General features: G+C 37.7%; 2 protein-coding genes across 4 annotated transcripts in view; one reads left to right on the top strand and one right to left on the bottom strand.

Annotated features, from left to right (window-relative positions):
• Positions 1-3489, top strand: part of MAB21L2 (mab-21 like 2) — a 384237-nt gene extending 380748 nt beyond the window's left edge. Inside the window, exon 2 of the mRNA XM_007528090.2 lies at positions 1263-3489. Coding sequence (XP_007528152.1) covers positions 1451-2530 — 1080 coding nt within the window. The 5' untranslated portion in view covers positions 1263-1450 and the 3' untranslated portion in view covers positions 2531-3489. The remainder of the gene's footprint in view (positions 1-1262) is intronic.
• LRBA (LPS responsive beige-like anchor protein) overlaps positions 1-23213 on the bottom strand; it is a 554160-nt gene that overhangs the window by 235388 nt on the left and 295559 nt on the right. For all 3 annotated transcript variants that reach the window (XM_060178956.1, XM_060178957.1, XM_060178958.1), the window contains 3 exons: positions 17703-17827; positions 9333-9479; positions 6633-6769 (listed from right to left, as the gene is read on the bottom strand). In XM_060178956.1, coding sequence (XP_060034939.1) covers positions 6633-6769; positions 9333-9479; positions 17703-17827 — 409 coding nt within the window. The remainder of the gene's footprint in view (positions 1-6632; positions 6770-9332; positions 9480-17702; positions 17828-23213) is intronic.

Here is a 23213-nt window from a genome sequence, read left to right as displayed (position 1 = left end):
AAGAAGGAAAAAAAAAGGGGGGGGGGAACCTTTCTGAAAACACTGCTACTCTCCCTCCAGTCACCTCCAGGAAGTCCTTTCTATATAGACTCTTCCTCCGAGCAACTGATAAGAGAGGAGGATAAAGAAGAGGAGGCTGTAAAATGTGTTAGCATTTGACTTCTACTATCTCCTATTTTCCTACTTCTCTTTACCCTCCTTCTTTATCAAGTGCAGTGAGGCTGCTACCCTCTGCCAGGCATGCCTGTCTTCTCTCTCGGATTGGTCAGAGCACTGACAGCTCGGATATCGATTGTAGGAACAGAAGCTCCACCCCCTCATGATGGCCCTGGACCATTCATAAACTAAATAACTCCAGGAAACAGAGGGAGAGGGAGGGAGAGAGAGAGAAAGCACTAGGGGAGGGAGTGAGGAAGGGAGGGAGAGGGAGAGAGAGAGAGAGGGATTAAAAGGGAAAGATTGTAGGGGAGAGAGAAAAAGAGAGAGAGATCAGAGTGGAGGAGGGAAAGAAGGCTTCGAAAGTGGAATCACACTAAAAGGGGAGGAAGAGGAAGAGAAGAAAAACCATTGAATCCTTACAACTAAACCCCAGATGCAATGCAAGCAAGGACTTCGTCACACTAAAATAGAGCCTGTGAGGGCCAGAATTATAAATTACCAAGCAGAAATGAATATCCAACAACTTCCAGCGGTTTGCACCTAGAGAAAGGCAAGAAGGACCTGCTGCTGCAAACAACCAGCCCCAGGCCAGCAGAAGACGGAACTGGCTCCCACTAGATCCTGAAGAAGAGCTGAGAGAACTTCCCTCCGCGTGTGCCTGTGAGGCTCCAAGCGCACTGAGCCCACCTCAAGGCTCCTGCGACATTAATTACACCCTTCACTTTCCACTGGGGGAGGGCAAGGAGAGAGGCACTCACCTACACTGAGTGAAGAAACCTTGCTGCCTCAAGAAGTTTCCGAAGGAAACGCCGCATGTTTCGCTTTTGTTTCTAAATTTACTTTGGCACTCGGAAAGACCTCCTTACCCAGATTTCTGGGGCTATCTCAACCACAGACAATTAAGTCTAACCTCTGGGCGACCTAAATTTTTCTCTTTCCTCAGCCCTCCCGCTGGTCTCTCCTCTGCACACATTTCTTTACTTCTCAAGAGAATTAAAAGTCTCTGCAGGTACTCTTCCTTTTCAAAGGTTTTTGTTGTTTGTTTGCTTGTTTTAACTTCCCCTCCTGGAGAAAGAGGGAAAGGTTTCCAAAGTGAGGGCCAGCCCTCCAGCCTGCCGGGCGGGCGCAGCATCCGCTGGCCAGCCCAGGTGGAGAGCCTGGGTGAACGTGGGCCTCCAGGGGAGCAAGCCGCCTCTTGCCAAGGAGCCGCAGGGCCACCACGAGCGCGAGAGCCTTGGATCCCTCAACGTACTGCGAGACCCCGGTGTACAGCCCGGACCTGTGCCCCAACATGATCGCCGCGCAGGCCAAGCTGGTGTACCAGCTCAATAAGTACTACACCGAGCGCTGCCAGGCGCGCAAGGCGGCCATCGCCAAGACCATCCGGGAGGTGTGCAAGGTGGTCTCGGACGTGCTCAAGGAGGTAGAGGTGCAGGAGCCGCGCTTCATCAGCTCCCTAAGCGAGATCGACGCCCGCTACGAGGGCCTGGAGGTCATCTCGCCCACCGAGTTCGAGGTGGTGCTCTACCTCAACCAGATGGGCGTCTTCAACTTCGTGGATGATGGTTCCCTGCCCGGCTGTGCGGTGCTCAAGCTGAGCGACGGGCGCAAGCGGAGCATGTCCCTGTGGGTCGAGTTCATCACCGCTTCGGGCTACCTCTCGGCACGCAAGATCCGCTCCCGCTTCCAGACGCTGGTGGCACAGGCGGTGGACAAGTGCAGCTACCGGGACGTGGTCAAGATGATCGCCGACACCAGCGAGGTCAAGCTGCGCATCCGGGAGCGCTACGTGGTGCAGATCACGCCTGCCTTCAAGTGCACGGGCATCTGGCCCCGCAGTGCAGCGCAGTGGCCCATGCCCCACATCCCCTGGCCGGGCCCCAACCGGGTGGCCGAGGTCAAGGCCGAGGGCTTCAACCTGCTCTCCAAGGAGTGCTACTCGCTGACGGGCAAGCAGAGCTCGGCCGAGAGCGACGCCTGGGTCCTCCAGTTCGGGGAGGCGGAGAACCGCCTGCTGATGGGCGGCTGTCGGAACAAGTGTCTCTCGGTGCTCAAGACGCTGCGGGACCGTCACCTGGAGCTGCCGGGCCAGCCGCTCAACAACTACCACATGAAGACCTTGCTGTTGTACGAGTGCGAGAAGCACCCCAGGGAGACGGACTGGGATGAGGCGTGTCTGGGCGACCGGCTAAACGGCATCCTGCTGCAGCTCATCTCCTGCCTGCAGTGCCGCCGCTGCCCACACTACTTTCTGCCCAACCTCGACCTCTTTCAGGGCAAGCCCCACTCGGCCCTGGAGAGTGCTGCCAAGCAGACCTGGAGGTTGGCCAGGGAAATTCTCACCAATCCCAAAAGCCTGGACAAACTATAGGGTGTGCTGGGGACCGCTTGATCACACTCCCTCTCTCTCTCACACACACATACACACACAGCACACGCACCAGGACACCACCCACAACTCGGTGGGAACTCTGGACACTCACTTGCATCTGCAAGACACCCTAAAACCAAGGAGATTCCTTGGCCAGAAGACCTTCTTCCCCCGTTGGCAAACAAGAAAGGGAGCGGCGAACCCATCCTACAGAAAGAACCACATGCTTGCACAAAAGTGATAGTTTTTTTTCTTCCAAACAATGTGAATTTTAAAAGTCACACAAAAGAAGCAATTGGGCTTTGCTACCACAAAGTGAAAAAAAAAAACAAACAAGGTACATTTTCAAATCCATGTATGATATCTCTCTCCCACCCGACTACCCTTTCCCCTCCTTCCCTTGTCTTTTCTTTCTCTCTCTCCCTCTCTCCTGGCCTCATTTCGTTTTTTTTCCCGTTGCTTGAATGTTGTCACCAAGTGAAAAAAAAAAGTATTTAATTATATGTAAATTTCTCTTTAAAAAAGTTTTGCTGGTGTTAAATGTGTCTCAGTGCCAATGTCAGACTGACCTACCCTCTCTAGCACCTCTACCCTCACCCTAAGCGGTCTTGTTGAAAACAGTAATAAAAATATAACTTTACATTGTAATCGTTGTGAATTGTTTTTAAATGTAGGCAGGGGAGATCTGTCTGTAATCAACAACCTAAAGAGGGAAACCTGAGCTAGTAGAATGCAGTTTCCATTTCAATGCTGATCTGCAAAACTGACAAGTTCAATACTTTTGTAGATTTAACCATGAAAAGCTCCTACCAAAATCCTTAGAGAAGAGAAAATATTAAGTCTACTCAGTAAATGTGTTCGTCCTGTAGTGTTTTAAATGCAAAGATTTTATTTCACATATGAAAAAATATGACCAGGATTCTTATAGAAGAACCTACTTTGAGCCTTATTTTTTTAAATAGGAAAAAAATATTTCACATTTAAAATTGAGGTCTGCCATGATTATGCCATGATTTTTAAAAATCCACTCTTAGTCTAAAACACAAAAGAAAAGTTTGTGGGGTTTTTCCCAATAGTTAACATAATTGACATGCAGTTTTCTTTCAATCATTTGTCCTTTACAAGGTCTAAGTAATGACAGATCAACCATACCAAAAGAAAAAAAAATGTTTACAGTATTTTTTCTCTCCAGTAAGTGATATATATATATATATATATATATATTCTCATTTATAAGTTACTTTCAGTATTTTACTGGCTTAGTTGTAAATGGTGTAACTATCATTATTTTCACCAAATTCCCAAGACTGACTGTTCTGAATGATTCTGAAGCTGGTAGTAGACAACGTAAAACAAAAAAGCTTTTGATAGTATTTTTATGACTTGAAAAATTACTGTGTAAGATAACTTACATATAAGAAAAGTACATTTGTGCCTCATCTTTCAGCTTTTTTAAAGGTAAAATTCTAATGGACTTGTTCAACTTCAACGTTTCAGTTTCAACAAGTTTCTTTTTCATACAAAGAAATAGGTGACTGAAGAAGAAAATGACCGGTAGAGCTGACTGCGTTCTCAAGAAGCAGGCACATCTTCTTCATGTTGGAGGTCGAACTATAAATTCCATTAGATATGCTAATGGAAGGCACACAAACAGATGTCAGATATTACCCTTTTATGTTTATCACATTCATTGAATCTTCCTGTTCTTATTTTACTGAGAAAATGCACACATGAGGGATATGGATAGAAAAAAATGTTAAGAGTAATTTAAAGATCAGAGAAAGAAGTGTGAGTGGGGGAGGGAGTGTTTTAGGGAGTGAGCAGCAGGATAGCAGAGATGGATGAAAAACAAGGAAGCTAGCTGCTCAAGTCTCTGGTGCCAGGTCATCTGACAAAACAGGCTTAAGTTTTCAGAGTCCTTGGTAAAAATTCCCTAGTGAAAATAGCTTTGTATTAGAAATAAAAACTTGGATCTTATCAGTTTAGAGATCATTTCCATTCTCTCAACTTATATTTCATATTTTTCTGGTCTCTCTTCCTGTAGCTGTAAAACAAATTCACTGTAATAGTAAGTGGTTCATAAATATGCAAAATTGTAAATAATAAAATGAATTTACTCTCTGGGGAAATGTTCTGATTTTTAAGAGCATTTTCAAACCAGGTAGTGGGTACTTGCATTTATTCAATTCAAAGAAATTGTTTAGAGCACAGTGCTCAGTTTAAAATAATAATGAAACTTTAAATGATTTTTTTCAATTATATGTGCATTTACAGTATTAGTCACATTAACTTCATCCAACTAACCTAGGAAAAGAGTTTTTAAGTTTTGACAAGGAACAAAAATTACCCAAATCCAGTATCATTTTTTTTCTCAAATTAATGTAGGTATTAACACACACACACAGTAGTACAAGTGTCCTCAATTACAATACACTTCCAAATACCAAAATCTATATCAAAACAAAATTTTTTCAATAATTAGCAAAAAATCACAAAGAATATAAATGCGCAAACATCTTATTTCTATAGTACTATGCTGGCTGCATTGATACAAGAGAATTTCTGTAACTGGGAGATTCTTGTAACTAGAATAGGAGATTCCTGTATTTCTTAAGCAACAGAGAAAGAGAACTAATTTAATGATACTGAATAGAATAAGATCAGAAAAATAAAAGTTACAACTTCCTCCAAAAGGAGCAGATAACTTCAAAGAGCTTTACTGCAAACTGACATAGGTTTCAAGATTAAAAACAATCTGTTAGACACTTTTAAATTAAATCACCTTTTATAATTTAAGCCATGTATATCCAAAAGAATAACAGAATGCTTTGAATTAAATTCCAGCCTCTCAAGTCTCACAAACTACCATAAATAAGAGCGTTTACATAATTTTTATTATCTTCCTTCCCTAAGGAAACTAAAATATATGTTCAGGCATTTCAGTCATGTAATAAAGTAGATAATTTTCCTAGTTGATGTAATTTCAGAGTTAGAGTTTTCTCTACATTGGGCTAGATGAACTCAAACTAAAAATAATCATTTTCATCATGACCTTTCTGTCATACAGTTTAAAAAAATCCTCTTAGTAGAGGTAGCGATTCTAAAGCTAAGTGCTAAAAGCATGCATAAAACAAGAAATGATTTGCAGATTTTTTTTACTAGAACATTTTCATTAAGAACTACCTTGATGCACTTCTAAATCACTAAAATTTAACAATTCATCTGATTACAAGCCAAAGAACTCCCTACCAATGAGCTCAGAATGTTTGTATATGCACACTAGCACACGCACACACACACACACACACACACATACACACACACACACACACACACACAAGGTATCAATTTATAAAAGTTATTCTAGTTTTTAAAGTCATTTCTCCTTCTACAGGATGCTTATTTTGCTCATTTTAAAAAATGATTGTTTCCCTCAGAACAAATTCTACCATTTTCTTTCATAAAGTAAACCTAATTTTGGCTTTATGGCTCTGTCACATTTTTTCCTTAGTAAAACAAAGTTACCAGGATCTGAAAAGTAATCAGAAATACATTTTAAAGGGGGGAAATTACATTTTCATTTAAAAATAGGAAATTATGTAGTGCCTTGTAAAACTGACTCCAGGTAATGGGAAACAGAGGTATCACACACACACAAAACGTGCTTGCGTGCACGACAGAGTAGTAAGTCATAAGGACAAAGCCACGAGAGTGATATATTGGCATTACAGACAGAAAATATAAAAGCTAAACAAAATAATTCCACTCTCGGTCTCACTGAATTGTGTAGCTTAATTCACCCTGGACCTTTGGAGGCAAAACTATATTTATAGATGCTATTCCCTGAGGTCTTTCCCCTACCCTTGAATGAGCTAATGATAAATACAATTAAGCGGGAATTGTTTTTGAATCTAAACAGACTTCGGTAATCTCACTAGATGGTAAGGGAATAGAAATCTAAAGACGACAGGCTGAATATAGGCAGAAACAAGTCAGCAAGAATGCAAACTAATTGCCAATGTCAAACCTATCCAATAGCAACCCACCATTACATCATAAGAAAAAATAAACCCATAAAAATGAAACCCGATCTTCATCTCACCTTGGGGTCGATTTTCTTGAAGTTAGGGTCCTCTTCATTCACCTCAAAATAGAGTTCAGAGGAGGTGACAGAGAGAGTGCCCTTTACTACAACAGAGGGGGCCACAAGCTGGGCTGGTGTGCTCAGGCTAACAGGACCTGCCAAAAAAAAAAAAAAAAAAAAAAAGACAAGCCATACAAGCTAGAGTGACTTTTTTTCCCCCCATAAAAGCACACAGATTGAAGCAGAAACTACATTTAGTTTTGAAACCTCTATCTCTATTACCTGATTGCCTGTCAACTCCTGTACTGACCCATTCTGGTTACCCCAAATCTCCCTCTGAAAATGCAAGGCTAGGTTTCTCATACTGAGATGTATAGTAGGCGATTAATGATTCCAGAAAACTAGGATGCAATTATTTTTACATGAAGTCTGCAAACCTTTGAACTAATCTCCTGGTAAGAAAGCAATTCTGTCAAAATAAGTCCATCCACATTCCATTTAGAAAATAAGCCTCAGGCTATCTAACATGGAACAACAACCAGGAGCGAGGAAGGCTCAATAGGCTTGCAAGGCCAGGGGTGAGCTCAGAGTTGGGCTGACGCGTGATTACAGAAAGATCACCAGCCTATTAGTGAAGTGAGAAATGTTAAACCACATTCTCTGATAAAGATTTTGTGCCAGGGTAACCACAAAACCTCTTCTGTAACAACTCCACCCCATGAAAGACTGGTAAAAGAAGACCTCTATGCTAAGCCTGCTTTTCCACTGCTAAATATTGTTCAACGCTTCCAAATCTAATATTAGTGTAGTTCAGGGACTCTGGGAGTAAACAGCTGGAGGGTGGGTTTCCAAGTGAATGAATTTTTATTGGAATAATCAAATCTCCACAGGGCTTATCAAAGAGACAAATCAGCCTGCTACTGAAAACAATAGGTTCACTGCAGATAGAAAAGCATAAAGTATATTTGAGCTAAACCGAAAATAAGAACTAAAAACCATTATTATATATTACATGTATACTTTTACATAGATATAGATGAAGTGAGAATTTGAAATCCCAAGTCAATTGCTCATTGTATAAATTCCATCAGGGAAGAGACTAGCAAGAGAAGATTGGTACTTTACAGGATTGAATTAATATAGTGCTTATAAACACAGAACACCTATTCAGGTAATCAATGGGTGAATAAGTGTTTCAAAATTCAGATGAATTGACATTTCCATCGATTGTTTGAAGGGCGTTGGTCCTTAATCTCACATCAATCTTAATGTGTGCCAGTAGGACAATAGGAGGGATGCTCTACAGAGATCAGAGCAGGTTTCGCCCTCTATTCCCAATGTACAAATACATTGTGCTTGCAGATGGGCAGCAGATAGCTGCAGAACAGCCATGATTTCCCAAAGCTCATCCCTATAAATAGATGAAATAAGCAGCTATGTGTTCTTTCGCTGTCTCCCTTTGCCCTCTGTACATTAGCATGTAATCCTGAGAAGAAATAACATTTTTTCAATCACTCTCCAACATTCAATTACAGGGTAAGCAGACAGCTGCAGGAGCTAGGGCGGCCTAGGTCCTACAGAAGACCCCTGACAATTTCCACTTCATTTCTAGCCCACACCACTTTATTAGTGTGGATTACTTCTTAATCCTATTGCCATTGTCAAGATTATATAATTAAACTCCCCTTTCACCTCTATTACTGTATGCATGTATTAGTAGTGGTGAGAATAGAAGCAGAAAAAGGATGAGGAGATGGGTAAATGCACATGAAGGAAAAGAGAACATTAGCATCCATCTTACTCACTATGCTCAGCTAAAATCCCTTCACAGCAAATCCCAGTTAATTTTGTTTTACTTTACAGAGATGATTAAGGTTATCAGAGATAATACCATATTCTTCTTCTTTTTTGCTTTTCATTTTCATTCACTGTATGATAACACAGAGTACAGATATGTCACTAAGTGAAAGTTTTCTGATACCTTTTCTCTAAGTCAAAATGAACAAAAGGGAAGATCCTTTTCACCTACAGAAACTGTGAAATCTTTCAGATTTTCTTCCTTGAGGGGTAGAGCCACAGGCATTAAAAGAAGAAAAAAAAAAGAAGCAGCAGCATTTAATGAATGGCTAAAATTTCAGGCTAAACAAGAGAATTTTTCCCATAAGGGAAGTAAAACTGAAAATCTGCAGAGTGCAAATCAAAATTCCTTTTATCAGGTAAAATATGTGAATCCTGTGAAAGCTATATCACTCTTGGAATGGATTTTTTTGTGAGTTAAGTGTGTGTGTGTGTGTATATATATATGCAGCATGTTTACCAAGACCTGTATATCAAATAGCTCATCTGCTTTCATGCTTTGTTTACAAAACAACCGGCAGAATATTACTTATAGCTCTCATTTTATAGACTGGGTAGCCCCCACGGGATGGGAGGAACAAGCAACTTTATTGTATGGTTGCTGCTTTTGAACTTCTCTTCTTTTTCAGGAGAGGTTACTCACAAAAGAGAGTAAGTGAAGAGACTGAGTAGAATAGAAAAACAGAGGGGAAATGGTGTTGGAGATAAGGGAGAAAATGTTTGAAAGAACAAATGGCTTTATTTAATGTGAGGGTGTGTGCTATCTTGATGGTCTTGCTGGCTACAGCTGAAAAAGTAAGTAATTAGATGCTTATCTGCACAGAACTAGCTGAAATAATCCAAACAAACCACTGAATTTACCGGTGAGATTCTCCAAATCTTTCTCATCCACGGATGATAGAGTATCATCGTCACCTTCCAGGAGGCTCTCATTTTCTGAGTTCTGATTTCCTAAGGCCTGACTTTTGATGGACTGTTTTCCTTTAGCAAGGATATCTTCATCTGCAGCTGAAATGAAAAGGAAACAAAGCTGTCCATCAGCTCTGGAAGAGAACTTGGCAGACTGGCAGGGAGTGGAGGTAAGGATAGGTGGCTAAAACTGGGCAGTCATTTTACACAGTGGAAAGGACTGGGGTGCACACATGCTTCTCCTGACAAACATCCAATGTTACCTTCAACAAGCACTCTAATCCCATTAAATCTGTCCCTTGCACCAATCACCAAGCTGTTTATTTGTAGCATGTTTACCAAGACCAGGAGAAAGTTCAAAACACAGTATTTGGGAAATCTATTGGCTGAAAACATCAGAACCTAATTTTGGAAACAATACCTGCTAACAGTGTATAATAAAGTAGACTTTCATTCCAGCTGTTACTATACTGACAGGCCTGCTGAAGTTGTTCAGGAGTACAGGACAGGATCTAGAAGCTAACAGATCAGAGCCAACAAAGATTCAAACCAGTGGAGAGTCAACCTAAACACTGAAGTCTAATCTAACAGTAGTACAACTCTAGCAGCTCTGGGAGCTGCATTCTTTTCCTCTTTATGCCATTCTCCCTCTTTCCTTCTTATGGCCCCTGCCCACATTTCACTCTGCCCGCACCCCCACTTCAGCCTTTACACAAATACCCAAGAGCAAAGAAAGCAGTGTGGAAACAAAGTGGAGGCTCAAACAATCCCTCCTCCCTGTGTTTAAACTAAAGGGCTAAGACACCCCAGGGGCAAACATAACAGAAAGCCCAGGATGAGAAGCATGTGGGCAGAGAGCCTCACATTGCCTGGACTGGGGAGGCCTGTGGAGAGCAGCAGGACTGGACTCTCACTGTGACAATGCAGTCCAAAAGGAGCAGAAGGAGGGGAAGGGCACATGGAATCTAGGGAGTGAAAAAACAAAGCTCAGGAGTACCTACAGCCAACTGGGAAAGCAGGAATGACAGTAAGGGGTACAATTGAGAGCAGAAAACACTCAAACTCCAGATTCTGAGTTCAAAGCCCCATATGCCTCCAAGTACTTAGAGCAGCTGTCTCCTTAGGAAAAGCATACAAGCAGACACTAACTTCTAAATTTTGAATTTTGTTAAAGTCACATTTGTATATATTTTCTTTCCCCTTCTTTCTTACCTTCCTCCTTTCCTTTCTTCCTTTCAATGAAGCGTTAGTCTTTGGTAGTCATATAAGGCAGCATAGCATGTTATACACATAATAAAGTTTCCATGGATATATGTGTGTGTACCAGAGCACTGCACAATCAGTTCAGGAGAGTGAACCTGGGACTTCAGAGCCTTGGGCCTGAAAGTCTTTTTACATAAATATTACATAAATACTCTTATTTCTGCCACCAGTATATTTTTTTCAAAAATGCTTCTAAAATAGCGTTAAATTACAAAGAAGTATAATAAATCTCTACTGGTTATTTTGGATCATAGTAATTTAAGTTTCTACATTATTACTATAGTTCTATACTCAAACAAGACCTTAATTTACTGAAAATAAACTGATTATTAAGAAATAGTCATCTACCTTTTCTCATAAATTATAATAAATTCACAATTGCAAGTTCAATCATTCTTTTTCAATACTTTTTTTTTTATCAAAGCAATAAACAAATTCTAATATCAAGTACTACTTCTTAAGTGCCAAAAGTATCCAAAGCACTTACACATTGAACTCATTTAATTGTCATAAACCTTCAGCTAATTTCTCCTTTTCAGAGTGAATAAACAGCTCCCAGGGTATATCAGCTAGTGGGAAGTAGGTTAGATTTTAATCTAGGCAGTATGGTGCCAGAATCTGGGTTCTTCACCAGTATGCCACAGAAAATAAAAATGACCACTACTTAGAGATGATTAGTGTATTAATTCTTACATTTTTCTACAGTTTGTTATAATCTTCAGAATTATAAATTTCATTTCCAAACCTAAGTTTCATGAACATAAACCAAAATATCAAAAACAGCTAAATTCAACATCTTGTTCATGATTTTCTCTGATTATTGACATAAATTTCCTGAGGTATATTGAGTTTATTTACAAGAAAAAAATTGGGGGATGGGGTACTAAGGTGCTTTAGTTAGCAACATAAAAGGCGGTTGGTGTAGGAAGGAAGAATGGTAGCCAGTGGTAATTTGCCAAAATTTAAAATACTTCAATAAATTTTTTAAATGAGTGATCCAGGAGATGGCGCAGTGGAAAAGGCATTGGACTCTCAAACATGAGGTTCCGAGTTCAATCCCTGTCAGCACATGTACCAGAGCGATGACTGGTTCCTTCTCTCTCTCCTCCTAGCTTTCTAATAAATAAATAAATAAATAAATAAATAAAATATTTTAAAGTATTTTTTTATTTTTAAAAAGAAATGAATGAATTCAAATAACTATTAAAGATAACTCTCTATCCCTCCCAACTGGAATATAAGAATTTAAATATGTTCTCATCATGCTGACACATTAAAAAATAGTAACCTTTAAATTAAATAAAATTTTATTGAAAAATTTAAGAACTTCAGGTGCATTGGATTGTATGCATACTAACATCCACTTTAATTAATTTATTTACTTATTTTTATAAGCTCAGACTCTGGAATTGTTCAACTTCAACTGAAAAAACCTCTTGTCATGGAAAATATGCAGCTTACTGATATTTAGAATGGTTTTCCTGTAATTAACTCCCCCTTGAGGATTTTAAGTTAGCAGCAGTAAAATTACCAACAGTACTCTCTCTAATACACACCACATGCGCTAGTGCTCAATTCTCAGTGGTCTAATAGCTTTCTGCAAAAGGACTCCCCTCCCCTTCAAAATTAGAGCAAAACTGTCCCAAGCATAAAATAAAAGATAATTATCATGTTCATATGTGCTGGGAAAAGTTAAGTTTTAACTTTCACTTTCCTAGTACTCCATCAACCATTAAAACAAATGTCAACTTTCTAGGTATTTTCTGTGAATATATTCTATACAGGTATAAAAAAGGTTAATTGGATGAAGTCAGAACATAATTATGGCCCACTTTTAAAGCTTGATTCAGTATTTTTATGCTAATATCATTACAATCTTTTGGCTTACTATTAATAAGTTGCCTTCAACTAATCTCACTGTTATTCTAATTTATTATTTATCCTAACTATATATAGTAACTAAACTATATTGTTAAATGAAATCACAGAAATTTATCAAAAATATTTTCCTTGAAACATGATTTTTTTTTTTAATTCACTAGGAGCAGAGAGAAATCTCAGAAAAAAAGTGGTCCTCAAAATGCAAAGTTCAAGTTCTTTATATCTGGAAATGAGTTAATTTATCTAGCCACCATGTTATGTAATTAAAGTTAAAATAGAAAAACGAACAGATAACTCACCCCCATTATATAACCCTCCTTTCAAAAGCTGCTCTACCAGTGAGGTTGAATCATCAATATTTCATATTATCATCAATGAAGTTCACACATCAAGAATTAGCCATGTTGTTTAAGAAAAAAAAAATTGCTACTCGAATAACAAAGTGACCTCAAATACACATAAATACAAGTTTCCATCTACTGTGATGTAAAATAGGTACTGTTGCTTTTTGTTTGTTTTGCCTCCAGGGCTATTGCTGGGGATGTGCCAGAACTGCAAATCCACTGCCCCTCATGGCCATTATTTTTTCCTTCCCTATTTTATTTGATTGGGCAAAGAGAAACTGAGAAGAAAGGGGAGAGGCCAGGTGGTGGCACACCTGGTTAAGTGAACACATTACAGTGCACAAGGACCTGGGGTCCAAGCCCCTGGTTCCCACCTGCAGGTGGAAAGCTTCACAAGTAGTAACACAGGGCTGCAAAGGTCTCTATCTCTTTCCCTCTCTTTACCCCCATCCCCTCTCAAATTTTCTGTCTATATCCAATAATAAATAAATAAATAAATTAAAAAGTATTTTAAAAAAAGAGATGAGGAGCAAAGATAGGGAGAGAGAAAAACAGATACCTGCAAGACCTGTTTCAACCACTTGTGAAGTGCCGCCCCCCGCAGGTAGAGAAAAGGGGATCAAACCCTAGTCTCCACATGCATAGTACTATGTGTGCTTCATCTGTGACCTAAGAGCCTCAGGCATGAAAGTCTTTCACACAAACATTATGCTGTCTCCCCAGCCTATACTAATGTAGTACATTATCAACAGCACACAAAGTCTCTTTAACACGACTACTGTCCTAAACTAATTCCCCTTTGTAATGTATGCTATCTAAACATTTCCAAGTCAAGAAACTTTACTCTAGAAATAATAGTGAATATATAAAAGATAATTAGGAAAAGACGGTAAATTTATTATTAATCAATTCCCCTACAGTATTAGAGAACCTAGTATATGTGGATCCTAAAAAGGAAATAGACATATGACAATATTGAAGTTATGGGAGAATGGCATAATTCAGGGTCTTTATATGATCTGTCATCCTTAAAAAAGCCAGATGAGTTACTTATATCCATATGCTTATAAGACACTATAATAGTGTCTTGGATTCAACAGGATTCTATTGCTAACCTATTTTAGTATTTGAATTAAATACCAGTATTTCTAATTATAAACAATTTATGTGGCATTAATCTGGATGTAAAGTTTTCACACTATATTTAACAATGAATTTTAGAAGACAGGATGGCACAATGATAAGAAAGCTGATTAGTCATTAGTTGACCATGGGCTTGGCACTATATCTAGCATAATTGGCTTTTTGATTTCTCACTTTCCCTACTTGTAAAGAATAAAGTTGTAACAGAATTTAACCTCGGGTTCTTTCCAGATCTAAAATGCTCTGATAATAAATAAATGACAAAATGGGCTCTATGCATTAAGAAAATGTTAGGACTGGTTTCACGACAACTGGTTTCTAATCTATTTTACAACTATAAAATGGAAGAAAAACCCTCAAATATTAAACAGGTCACTTTGGCTTGCTGCTGCTGATTTCCATAAATAATATTTGACCAGAGGAAGAAATACTAATTTTAACTGAAAGATATGACTATTTCTGTGAAGTTAAAGAAATCTCCCATTGGGGGCCAGGTGGTAGTGCACTGGGATAAGCACACAGTTTGAAGTGCAAGGACAAGTTGAAAGGAATCTGGTTCGAGCCCCTGGTCTTCCATCTGTGTGTGGGGGGATGTCACTTCATAAGGGGTGAAACAGGTCTGCAGGTGTCTTTCTCCCCCCACCTCCTCTCGATTTCTCTGTCCTATCCAACAAAATGTAAAAAAAAAAAAAAAAAAAAAAGAAGGGGAGGAGAAGAAAAAAAGGCCCTGAGGAGCAGTGGGTCCCTAGTGCTGGCACCAAGTGTCAGCGATAACCCTGGAGGCAAAAAAAAAAGAAAGAAAAAAAAAAAAAGAAGAAAGAAATCTCCCATTACAAAATGACTTTTATAAATAACCACTTTGGAGGGTCTCTCTTTGAAAAATTACCCAAAGCCCTTTTCCCCAAGCAAGTTAATGTGAACTTGGGAAGGGCAATTAAATTGTCAGAATTAAAAAATTTGTTTTTAACTAGAAGGTAGCCAGAAGTAGAGTCATGGGGCCAGTATTGATCGCCCAAACAGAGAACATCACTCTTCAGGTATTTACTCTGCCACCTTTACACCAGAGGCTTTCCTTCAAATCAAATCAATCTATAAAAAAGATGGCTCTTAGTACTAAAATATATAACTAAGCTCCAACAGCACTTCTATTTAGATGCCTTCCTTGGATAATGATAATATAGTTGGTGGTGTTTGAAGATTCTGCATTTTCAAAATGGCCTGTTTCAGGTTAAATCAATTATAAATAAAAATAAAAAGTTACAAAACAGTATAAAATGGACATACTCTACTACTTAGTAACACCTATTTTAAACATTTAACATCAAAGTGCAATATTTGTCCATGTGAAGGAAGTTCCATTATTTCAAATTTTATATGCTTGCTTCTTAATATGTTCATTTTTAATCAGCTTTTGAAATGTTACTGATTTAGAATAAAAGCATAGAAATTTAGGGTTAATTCTAAATGTCAACTTACAAAACATTAAAATAGTAAGCTTTGCTTACATAAAAAATTGTTAAAATGTGCTTAATTCAAATAATACCACAATCAGTGTTAAGCCCCAAAGCTATTTAATATATTTTATTGCTCCAAATAAAAAGATAAAAGTAATGATATGTAAGTTGATTAAAATTATAGCTTGTATCTTTTGCAAAAAAATATTAAATATCACATTTTTTTTATACTTGTAAGAGGACTAAAGACTCTTCTACGCTTCTAGATGATATTTTCAAATAGACATTCAGATTTAAGTTTTGGTTTAAACCTTTTAATGTTTAAACATTAGTCCTTATAATATTAGTATAAAATAATACTGGAAAGGACAAATATACAAAAATGTTTCACTTCTCTCAATTTTAACAGTGACAGTAGAACATAGATAACTAACTTTTCAATTACTTAGAGTAGACTGAAATCAACTTATATACAGAAAAATTTTTTAATAAATTGATAATGAATATTTTTAAAGCTGAATATTTTAAAAATTGGTATACTATTTTTAAAGCTAAAGTTTAAAAAAAATGAAGAATATATTATTTTCCTAAGTGTTAAGTGCACTATTTTTATAAACATGTATTTTAGTAAGTTCTGTATTAAAACAATAACAAAAATTCTAAACTTGGTTGCAAATATTTCTCTTAGGATAAAAACTCAATACAAACAAACAAAAAGCCTTAATACTTTTACCCATGTGTAGTTTTAGGAAATTCCAGATATATAGGGAATTTTTTTCATAAAAGCATTTTCATTGCCATTAAGAAGTTGGTATGAATGTCATTCAGAACTCAATGTGAAATAACAGTTGAGATAGAAATTATAAATATGGTATAGCATTACCTATATAATTATTCAATTTCAAATTTTAAGTATACATGGTAACATGTGGATTATAAAGAATAAAAAATGTAAAAAGACTAATCTTTTTCAATGAAAGGGGGTCTTTACTCAAGGGTTAACAAAAAAATAAAGGAAAGCAAAAGAAAAAAAAATAACTAAAATCTGTAACACCACATAAAATGTACATGAAACCTAAAAGCAAAAGTGGCCTAATTAATTCTACATCTTATTTCTCCCTCTCCACCTCCACTAGTTGAAAATGTAGGGCTCTGAGACTATTACTGAGTTTAGATCACTTTGCTATTGACTAGTCTCAGTATGATCATTTATTTTAAAGGACTGATGTCACATTTGGTGTTATATCTGATGACATATTGTAGACATTTTCTTCCAGAAATGGCTCTAAAGGCTGAGTGCAAGAGGTTAAGCTGCCTGACTGAAGCCAAACCTAAGATCATAGACTTTTAATCTAAATTCCTAATATCCTTATTAAATGTAATTTAATATTTCTTCTGTATACTGCATATTATCAATTAAAAATGAGGTGATGTTAAACTAATGTCCCTGAATAAAGGAAATTAAAATTGCTATATTGCTAAAACAAATCTATAGTTCAAGAATAATGCCCCCCCCCCAACTGGCCTTCAAAAAGTATAAAGTGAAGTTCTATGATCAAAAAAAGCATACTGTCAAATCCAAAGGGCTGTATCAGTCCTTCCAATTTGCTTATCAGACTTCCACCTAAACTAAATCACAGTGATAAGCATTATATCAAAAAAGGAAAAATCTTCTGTTAAGAATGATAACAAGATGATGCAAAAACCAGGAACATATGAGAATAACATCTAGTCCCTTTTTCCAGGGACCATCTATCACAACCAGCTACAAATCAAGGCTCGGAAAGTATCGAGGCACTTGGACATTTATTGCCAACTCTCTCGCTTCATAATCTCATGCTAAAATATCATGTTTGAGGGAAAAGCAGAGATGCACAACAGAACCTAGAAGTCTATTTGGTTTGTAAATGTAGTCTTTCTGATATTCCAGGATGTAAGCCGGGTTCCAGGTTAATTTACTCAAAGCTGAATGTGTCTCTTAAAAGGAGAATTGTTTTATGCACTATTCTGAAACAAAGGGTTTATGTTAAGTAAGTTTTGCTTATGTGACATAATACATAAACTTGACACCATAATTTAAAATGATCCTATGTGAAGGGGGGATTCCCTTTTGGGTGGTAGGTACCATGACACATGGAGGTGGACCATTTTGCAGTATCTTGTAATAATGATGCCATGTTCTTCATTACCAAGTACTATACCTGCTGCTATTGGCAAGGAGTGGTTTATACACTGACCATGTTCCACGGCTGTTTTTAGTGTCGCTTCAGGATGTGTGGATCCTAGAGGGTTACGCACAAATCGTCGCCGGCGCCGCAAGTCATCTTCCCAGTAGTCAAGGCGCCAGAACTCACGAGGACGACTACAATGAAACAGAGAAGCCACATATGTTAGCAATTATCAAACAGCGTGGTAGCACTGAATTTCTGCATAAAGCTCTCCTTGTTTGCTCTGCCTTTTCCTCCCTTCCCTTCCTTTTAATTCTCCCTCCACCTCATTCACTCCCCTTTCTGCAATCTTTAACTTAGGTATGTCCTTGAAAATAACAACATCACCTTCCCGTCTAAGGAACTCCTTTTCCTTTTTCTTGGAAGGTGAAATGAGCACTAAATATATCATTTTGAAATGAATTGCTGACAGTGTGATCAGTTTCCCCACACTCTAGTGGCATGTGCTCTGATTTCAGCCTCATTTCAGCCTCAGCAGGGCACCTTTCTCTGTGGCTGCATTTATAAACCAGAATAGGGAAAAGGCTATTATAAATATGGTATAGCATTACCTATATTAATCAAAGTCTGTCCCCCTTCATTTTTCTTCCTAATTTGTGGCTTTTTGCACAAGGTCAGTAAATCATACCATGAATTCTTGGTCCAGAAAGTGTTAACTTTAATGAATATCTCAGTTACATGGTAATGTATGTGATAATAAAATATTACTCTGTTTAGATGTGCAGGAATTTAATTAAAATAATCTCTTAAAATATTCATTACATTTAGCCCCTGAGGCTTAGAACAACACAAGAAAATGCATTTCTTTTCCATTTACTGTTTTTAAATAAACCATTCCTATAGTGTGAAATAGCAATCTATTTTCAAGCAAATCAGATTGGATTTCTGTTTTATGTAGTCTGTTTTTATATTTAATTAAAAACTATATGTTATATGATGTGCAATAATTGCTATATCCAAAGCATACTTTTGGAAATGTACTTTTAAGGGGTTTACTCAATTCAAGTTCTACTATATTTTCCCCAATTATGTACATCTTTTATATGACAATATATAAATGTCAACTTTCTTTCTTATTAACTAATCACCATACAGCATGCTCAAAATTATTTATAAAGATAATATATGAAGTTTTTTCAATTAAGGGTAAAAACCTCTGCAGAATAGAATTACTCAAGATACAAAGAATAAAAATCTGTAAACCTGGTAACCATGAAATAATTATTTGCAAGCAAAACTTCTGCAAGGAATGGCTAACACAAAATAAAATTTCACTTACATGTCCTGAGCTAATAAAATTGTTTGTGTCAGCTTTGACAAATTAGTACTCCTGACCAATTGACAGTCTCAAAATATGCACAAAAGTAGCCCTTATTTTGTTCTTTTAAAGATGTATCTTTAAAAATGGAAAGATTTGTAAATAAGTACTTGATGAACACTATATTATTCAAAATATTTTTAGGGTAGGAAATCCACTGTTCTTTATCAAAATGCTGAAGACAAGACTATTAAAAATTCCTTTGTTGATTTCTATCATGCATAAAGAAGAGATATAATATAATCAAAATGGAATAAGAAAAGTACAAGAATTATGGTCTTCAAAAAAGAAAAAACTATTTTTTTCTGTGCTATTTTCAGGTCTACGTTTAAAATTAAAATTAATATTTAAGATATCATGTTATATCCTATACAAAAATAAACATATGCAGGATGTGTATATAGGGAAAAAAGAAAGGAAAAGAGAGAGAGAGAGAAAGAAAGAAAGAAAGAAAGAGAGAGAAAAAAAAACAGTTGCTAGAGGCTCAATTAATAAAATAAAATCCTCCTTAGGTGAGAGGGGAGAAAGGCTGTATACAGATGGCTGGCTATGTGTATGGCTTTGATAGCCATGGAGCTTGGATAGGCACTTCATCATTCTGCCTACCTACATTTATCTGTTAAAATTATTATCAAATATCAGCCAAGATGCAGTCGTGAATCACAGGCTGCTCCTCGTCTTCAGGGGAATGATACAATGAGGGTCTATTCATCAGTGCACCAATCGGCACAAGTAATTAGTTCCCTAGACTGAGATCTCCTACAAAGCCTATTTCAGTCAACACCACAAACATATGATGATGTAAAGCTAATGAAAGCTGCTAAAATTTGTTAACCTTTTCTGCCATCAATCCTTCTAATATCCTATGCATCAGTATTATGCAAAGGGGGTAAATTATTAATTTGACATTCATTCTTCTGAATTTTGAGTCAAATTAAATGATCTCATTCTTCCTGAACAATTAAAATTATAAGATATGTTAAGCTATTATAAAACTACTGCTAAATTAGGTGACAATAGGTTCCAGCATAGTGCCGCAAAGTGCAGTCAGATCCAACGGCTGTTTGAACATATGTGCAGTTATTTTTGAGATGCAGTGCAAAAACTTAAGGAATTATAAAACCATTTACAAATTATGAAGTGACTCAAAGACAAGATATATAAAAATAACAAAAATGAGAAGTAAATGGAACTATAGTATTTTTATGTTCTGGGACATTAACAAAAAGTCACAAAGGCATTTGTTTGAAATACTTAAGCATTAACTGAATCTGTTCAGATAGTAGAAAATTATTAAGGCTTAGTTGTGCTAAACATTCAAGTGGAAATATTCTGACAAAATATTTAGATATAATCCAAATAGAACAAAGAAATCTACATTACAGCAAGAAAATCTTTACAATACCCTAAAGTTGTCTTTCAGACTCCCTTTTAAATAGTAGTATACCTTTCGTTGCAACAATTTAAAATAATCTGAAGACTAAGCAAAAAATCACTTAAGATCACAGATATAGAATAAGTCACTTAAAGAGACCAATGATTTTAACACACTTTTTGAGATCCTTTCCATAGAAAACAGTACTCAGGAGTTGGGCGGTAACACTGCGGGTTAAGCGCAGGTGGTACAAAGTGCAAGGACCGGCTCAAGGATCCAGGTTTGAGCCCCTGGCTCCCCACCTGCAAGGGAGTCGCTTCACAGGTGGTGAAGCTGGTCTGCAGGTGTCTTTCTCTCCCCCTCTGTGTCTTCCCCTCTTCTCTCCATTTCTCTCTGTCCTATCCAACGACAATGACATCAATAACAACAACAACAACTACAACAATAAAACAAGGACAACAAAAAAGGGAATAAATAAATATTAAAAAAAAAAAACCAGTACTCGTGATTCAGGATCCAAACCTTCAAGGAGCTTACTCATAACTGAAGAGCTATCAGTCTCATTTGAAAATAAAAAATATATATATTAAATATGTATATGTGTGGGAGGTGGAGCTACGAGCAGCAGATCGCTTTCTCTCCGCTCCTCTCCTCTCCCGGATCAACTAGGAATACCAAAGGAGACCACCCGGACCGAAACAAGACAGGACTAGAATGACCACAGAAACCCAGTAAATCACCCGTGAGTACAAACACGCGTGGCTGGTGACAGAGAGGAGAGAGGGGCCTAAGGAGAGATTAAGTGACTGCTAACAGTTCAACAGTTTGTCAGTGGAGACACCACCTCCAGTCTGCTCCACCAACAAGGGGACAGCTGAAGGGAGGAAAGGACTCCCCAGAGACTCACCAAGTACAACTCTGAGTCTCCATTGCTACTACCCTCAGAATCTGGAGCAGCAACAGGGAGGGACACCAGGGCACAGAGATCTAACCGGGAAACTCAGGAGAAGACCTATACCTCGGTGGCATAGCTGAAGGGCTGTGAAAGTCTCTTTGTATAACCACTGGATTATCTCTGCCACACCCTGCTTTATCTCTTGGTCAGGAGTCATTGATTAAGCCAAGAAGCCTATTGATAGTTTAAAAGCCCTCAGGCTACCATAGCCTACAGGGGGAAAAAAAAAAGGCTTTTACACCACTGAACTCCAACTCAGGGATTGAAAAACCTCTTAACTTATATAAAATGGTTAAAACAACAAGAAAAAATAATGGAGACTCGAACCAGGACAAGAGTCCAGCTAAAAGTCCTCCAGAGGGCAAAGCACAAAACAACGAGTTCAACATCCAAACATTAGCTAAGGAAATAATAACAGGAGTGAGTAAAGAATTTGAAAAAATTGTAATCAGAAATGCAGGAACAACAAATGAGAATATGGAAGAAAATTCTAATTATCTCATGGTTATTAGAGAGCTGAAAGCTGAAATTGCTGAGCTAAGAAGGCAACTAGCTGAACAAGCTAAAACAGTATCAGAGCAGGGCAACAAAATAGATGAACTCCAGAAAACAGTAGAGGGCAGAGAGAATAGAATCAATGAGGCTGAAGACAGAATTAGCAAGATTGAGGATGAATTAGAGACAACTAAAGAAGAAGTAAGAGATCTCAAAAAGAGATTAAGAGATGCTGAAAATAACAACAGAGTCCTATGGGATGACTTCAAAAGAAACAATATACGCATTATTGGCTTACCAGAGGAAGAAAGAGAAGGGGAGGAAGAAAGCGTTCTCCAGGCCATAATAGCTGAAAATTTCTCTAGTCTAGACAACACCAAAAACATAAAGATTCAAGAAGCCCAGAGGGTCCCAAACAGAATTAACCCAGACCTAAAGACACCAAGACATGTCATACTTAGATTGGAAAGGAATAAGGATAAAGAAAGGATCCTCAAGGCTGCAAGAGAAAAACAAAGAGTCACCTACAAAGGAAAACCCATAAGATTAGCAGCAGACTTCTCCATACAAACACTACAGGCCAGAAGAGAATGGCAAGATATCTATCGAGTGCTCAATGAGAAAGGCTTTCAGCCAAGAATACTATATCCTGCTAGACTGTCATTCAGACTAGATGGAAGCATCAAAACCTTCTCAGACAAGCAACAGTTGAAGGAAGCAACCATCACCAAGCCTGCCTTGAAAGAAGTTCTGAAAGGTTTCCTATAAACAACCAGACCACCACAAATAGAACATATATCAAAACACTCTAAAACTCTACAAGAATGGCGTTAAAATATCTTCAATCTTTGATATCAATAAATGTGAATGGCCTGAATTCACCTATTAAAAGACACAGAGTAGGAAGATGGATCAGAAAACACAACCCAACAATATGGTGTCTACAGGAAACTCACCTAACACAACAAGACAAACACAGACTTAAAGTGAAAGGATGGAAAACTATCATTCAAGCCAATGGCCCACAAAAAAGGGCAGGAACAGCTATTCTCATATCTGACATGATAGACTTTAAAATACATAAGATTAAAAAAGATAGGAATGGACACTACTTAATGCTCAGAGGATCAGTCAATCAAGAGGACTTAACAATTATTAATATCTATGCACCCAATGAGAAGCCATCTAAATACATCAAACTTCTACTGAAAGAGCTACAGCAATATATTAACAGTAACACAATCATAGTAGGGGACTTCAACACCCCACTATCTCAACTTGACAGATCATCCAGGAAGAAAATCAGTAAAGACATAAGGGAGCTAAATGAAGAGATAGATAACCTAGAACTATTGGACATTTTCAGAGTCATTCAGA

Source organism: Erinaceus europaeus, chromosome 19 (genome assembly GCF_950295315.1).
Source record: "Erinaceus europaeus chromosome 19, mEriEur2.1, whole genome shotgun sequence".
NCBI classification, from domain to species: Eukaryota; Metazoa; Chordata; class Mammalia; order Eulipotyphla; family Erinaceidae; genus Erinaceus; species Erinaceus europaeus.
The sequence above is the reverse complement of the archived record's forward strand: the minus strand, read 5'-3'. Positions and strand labels throughout refer to the sequence as shown.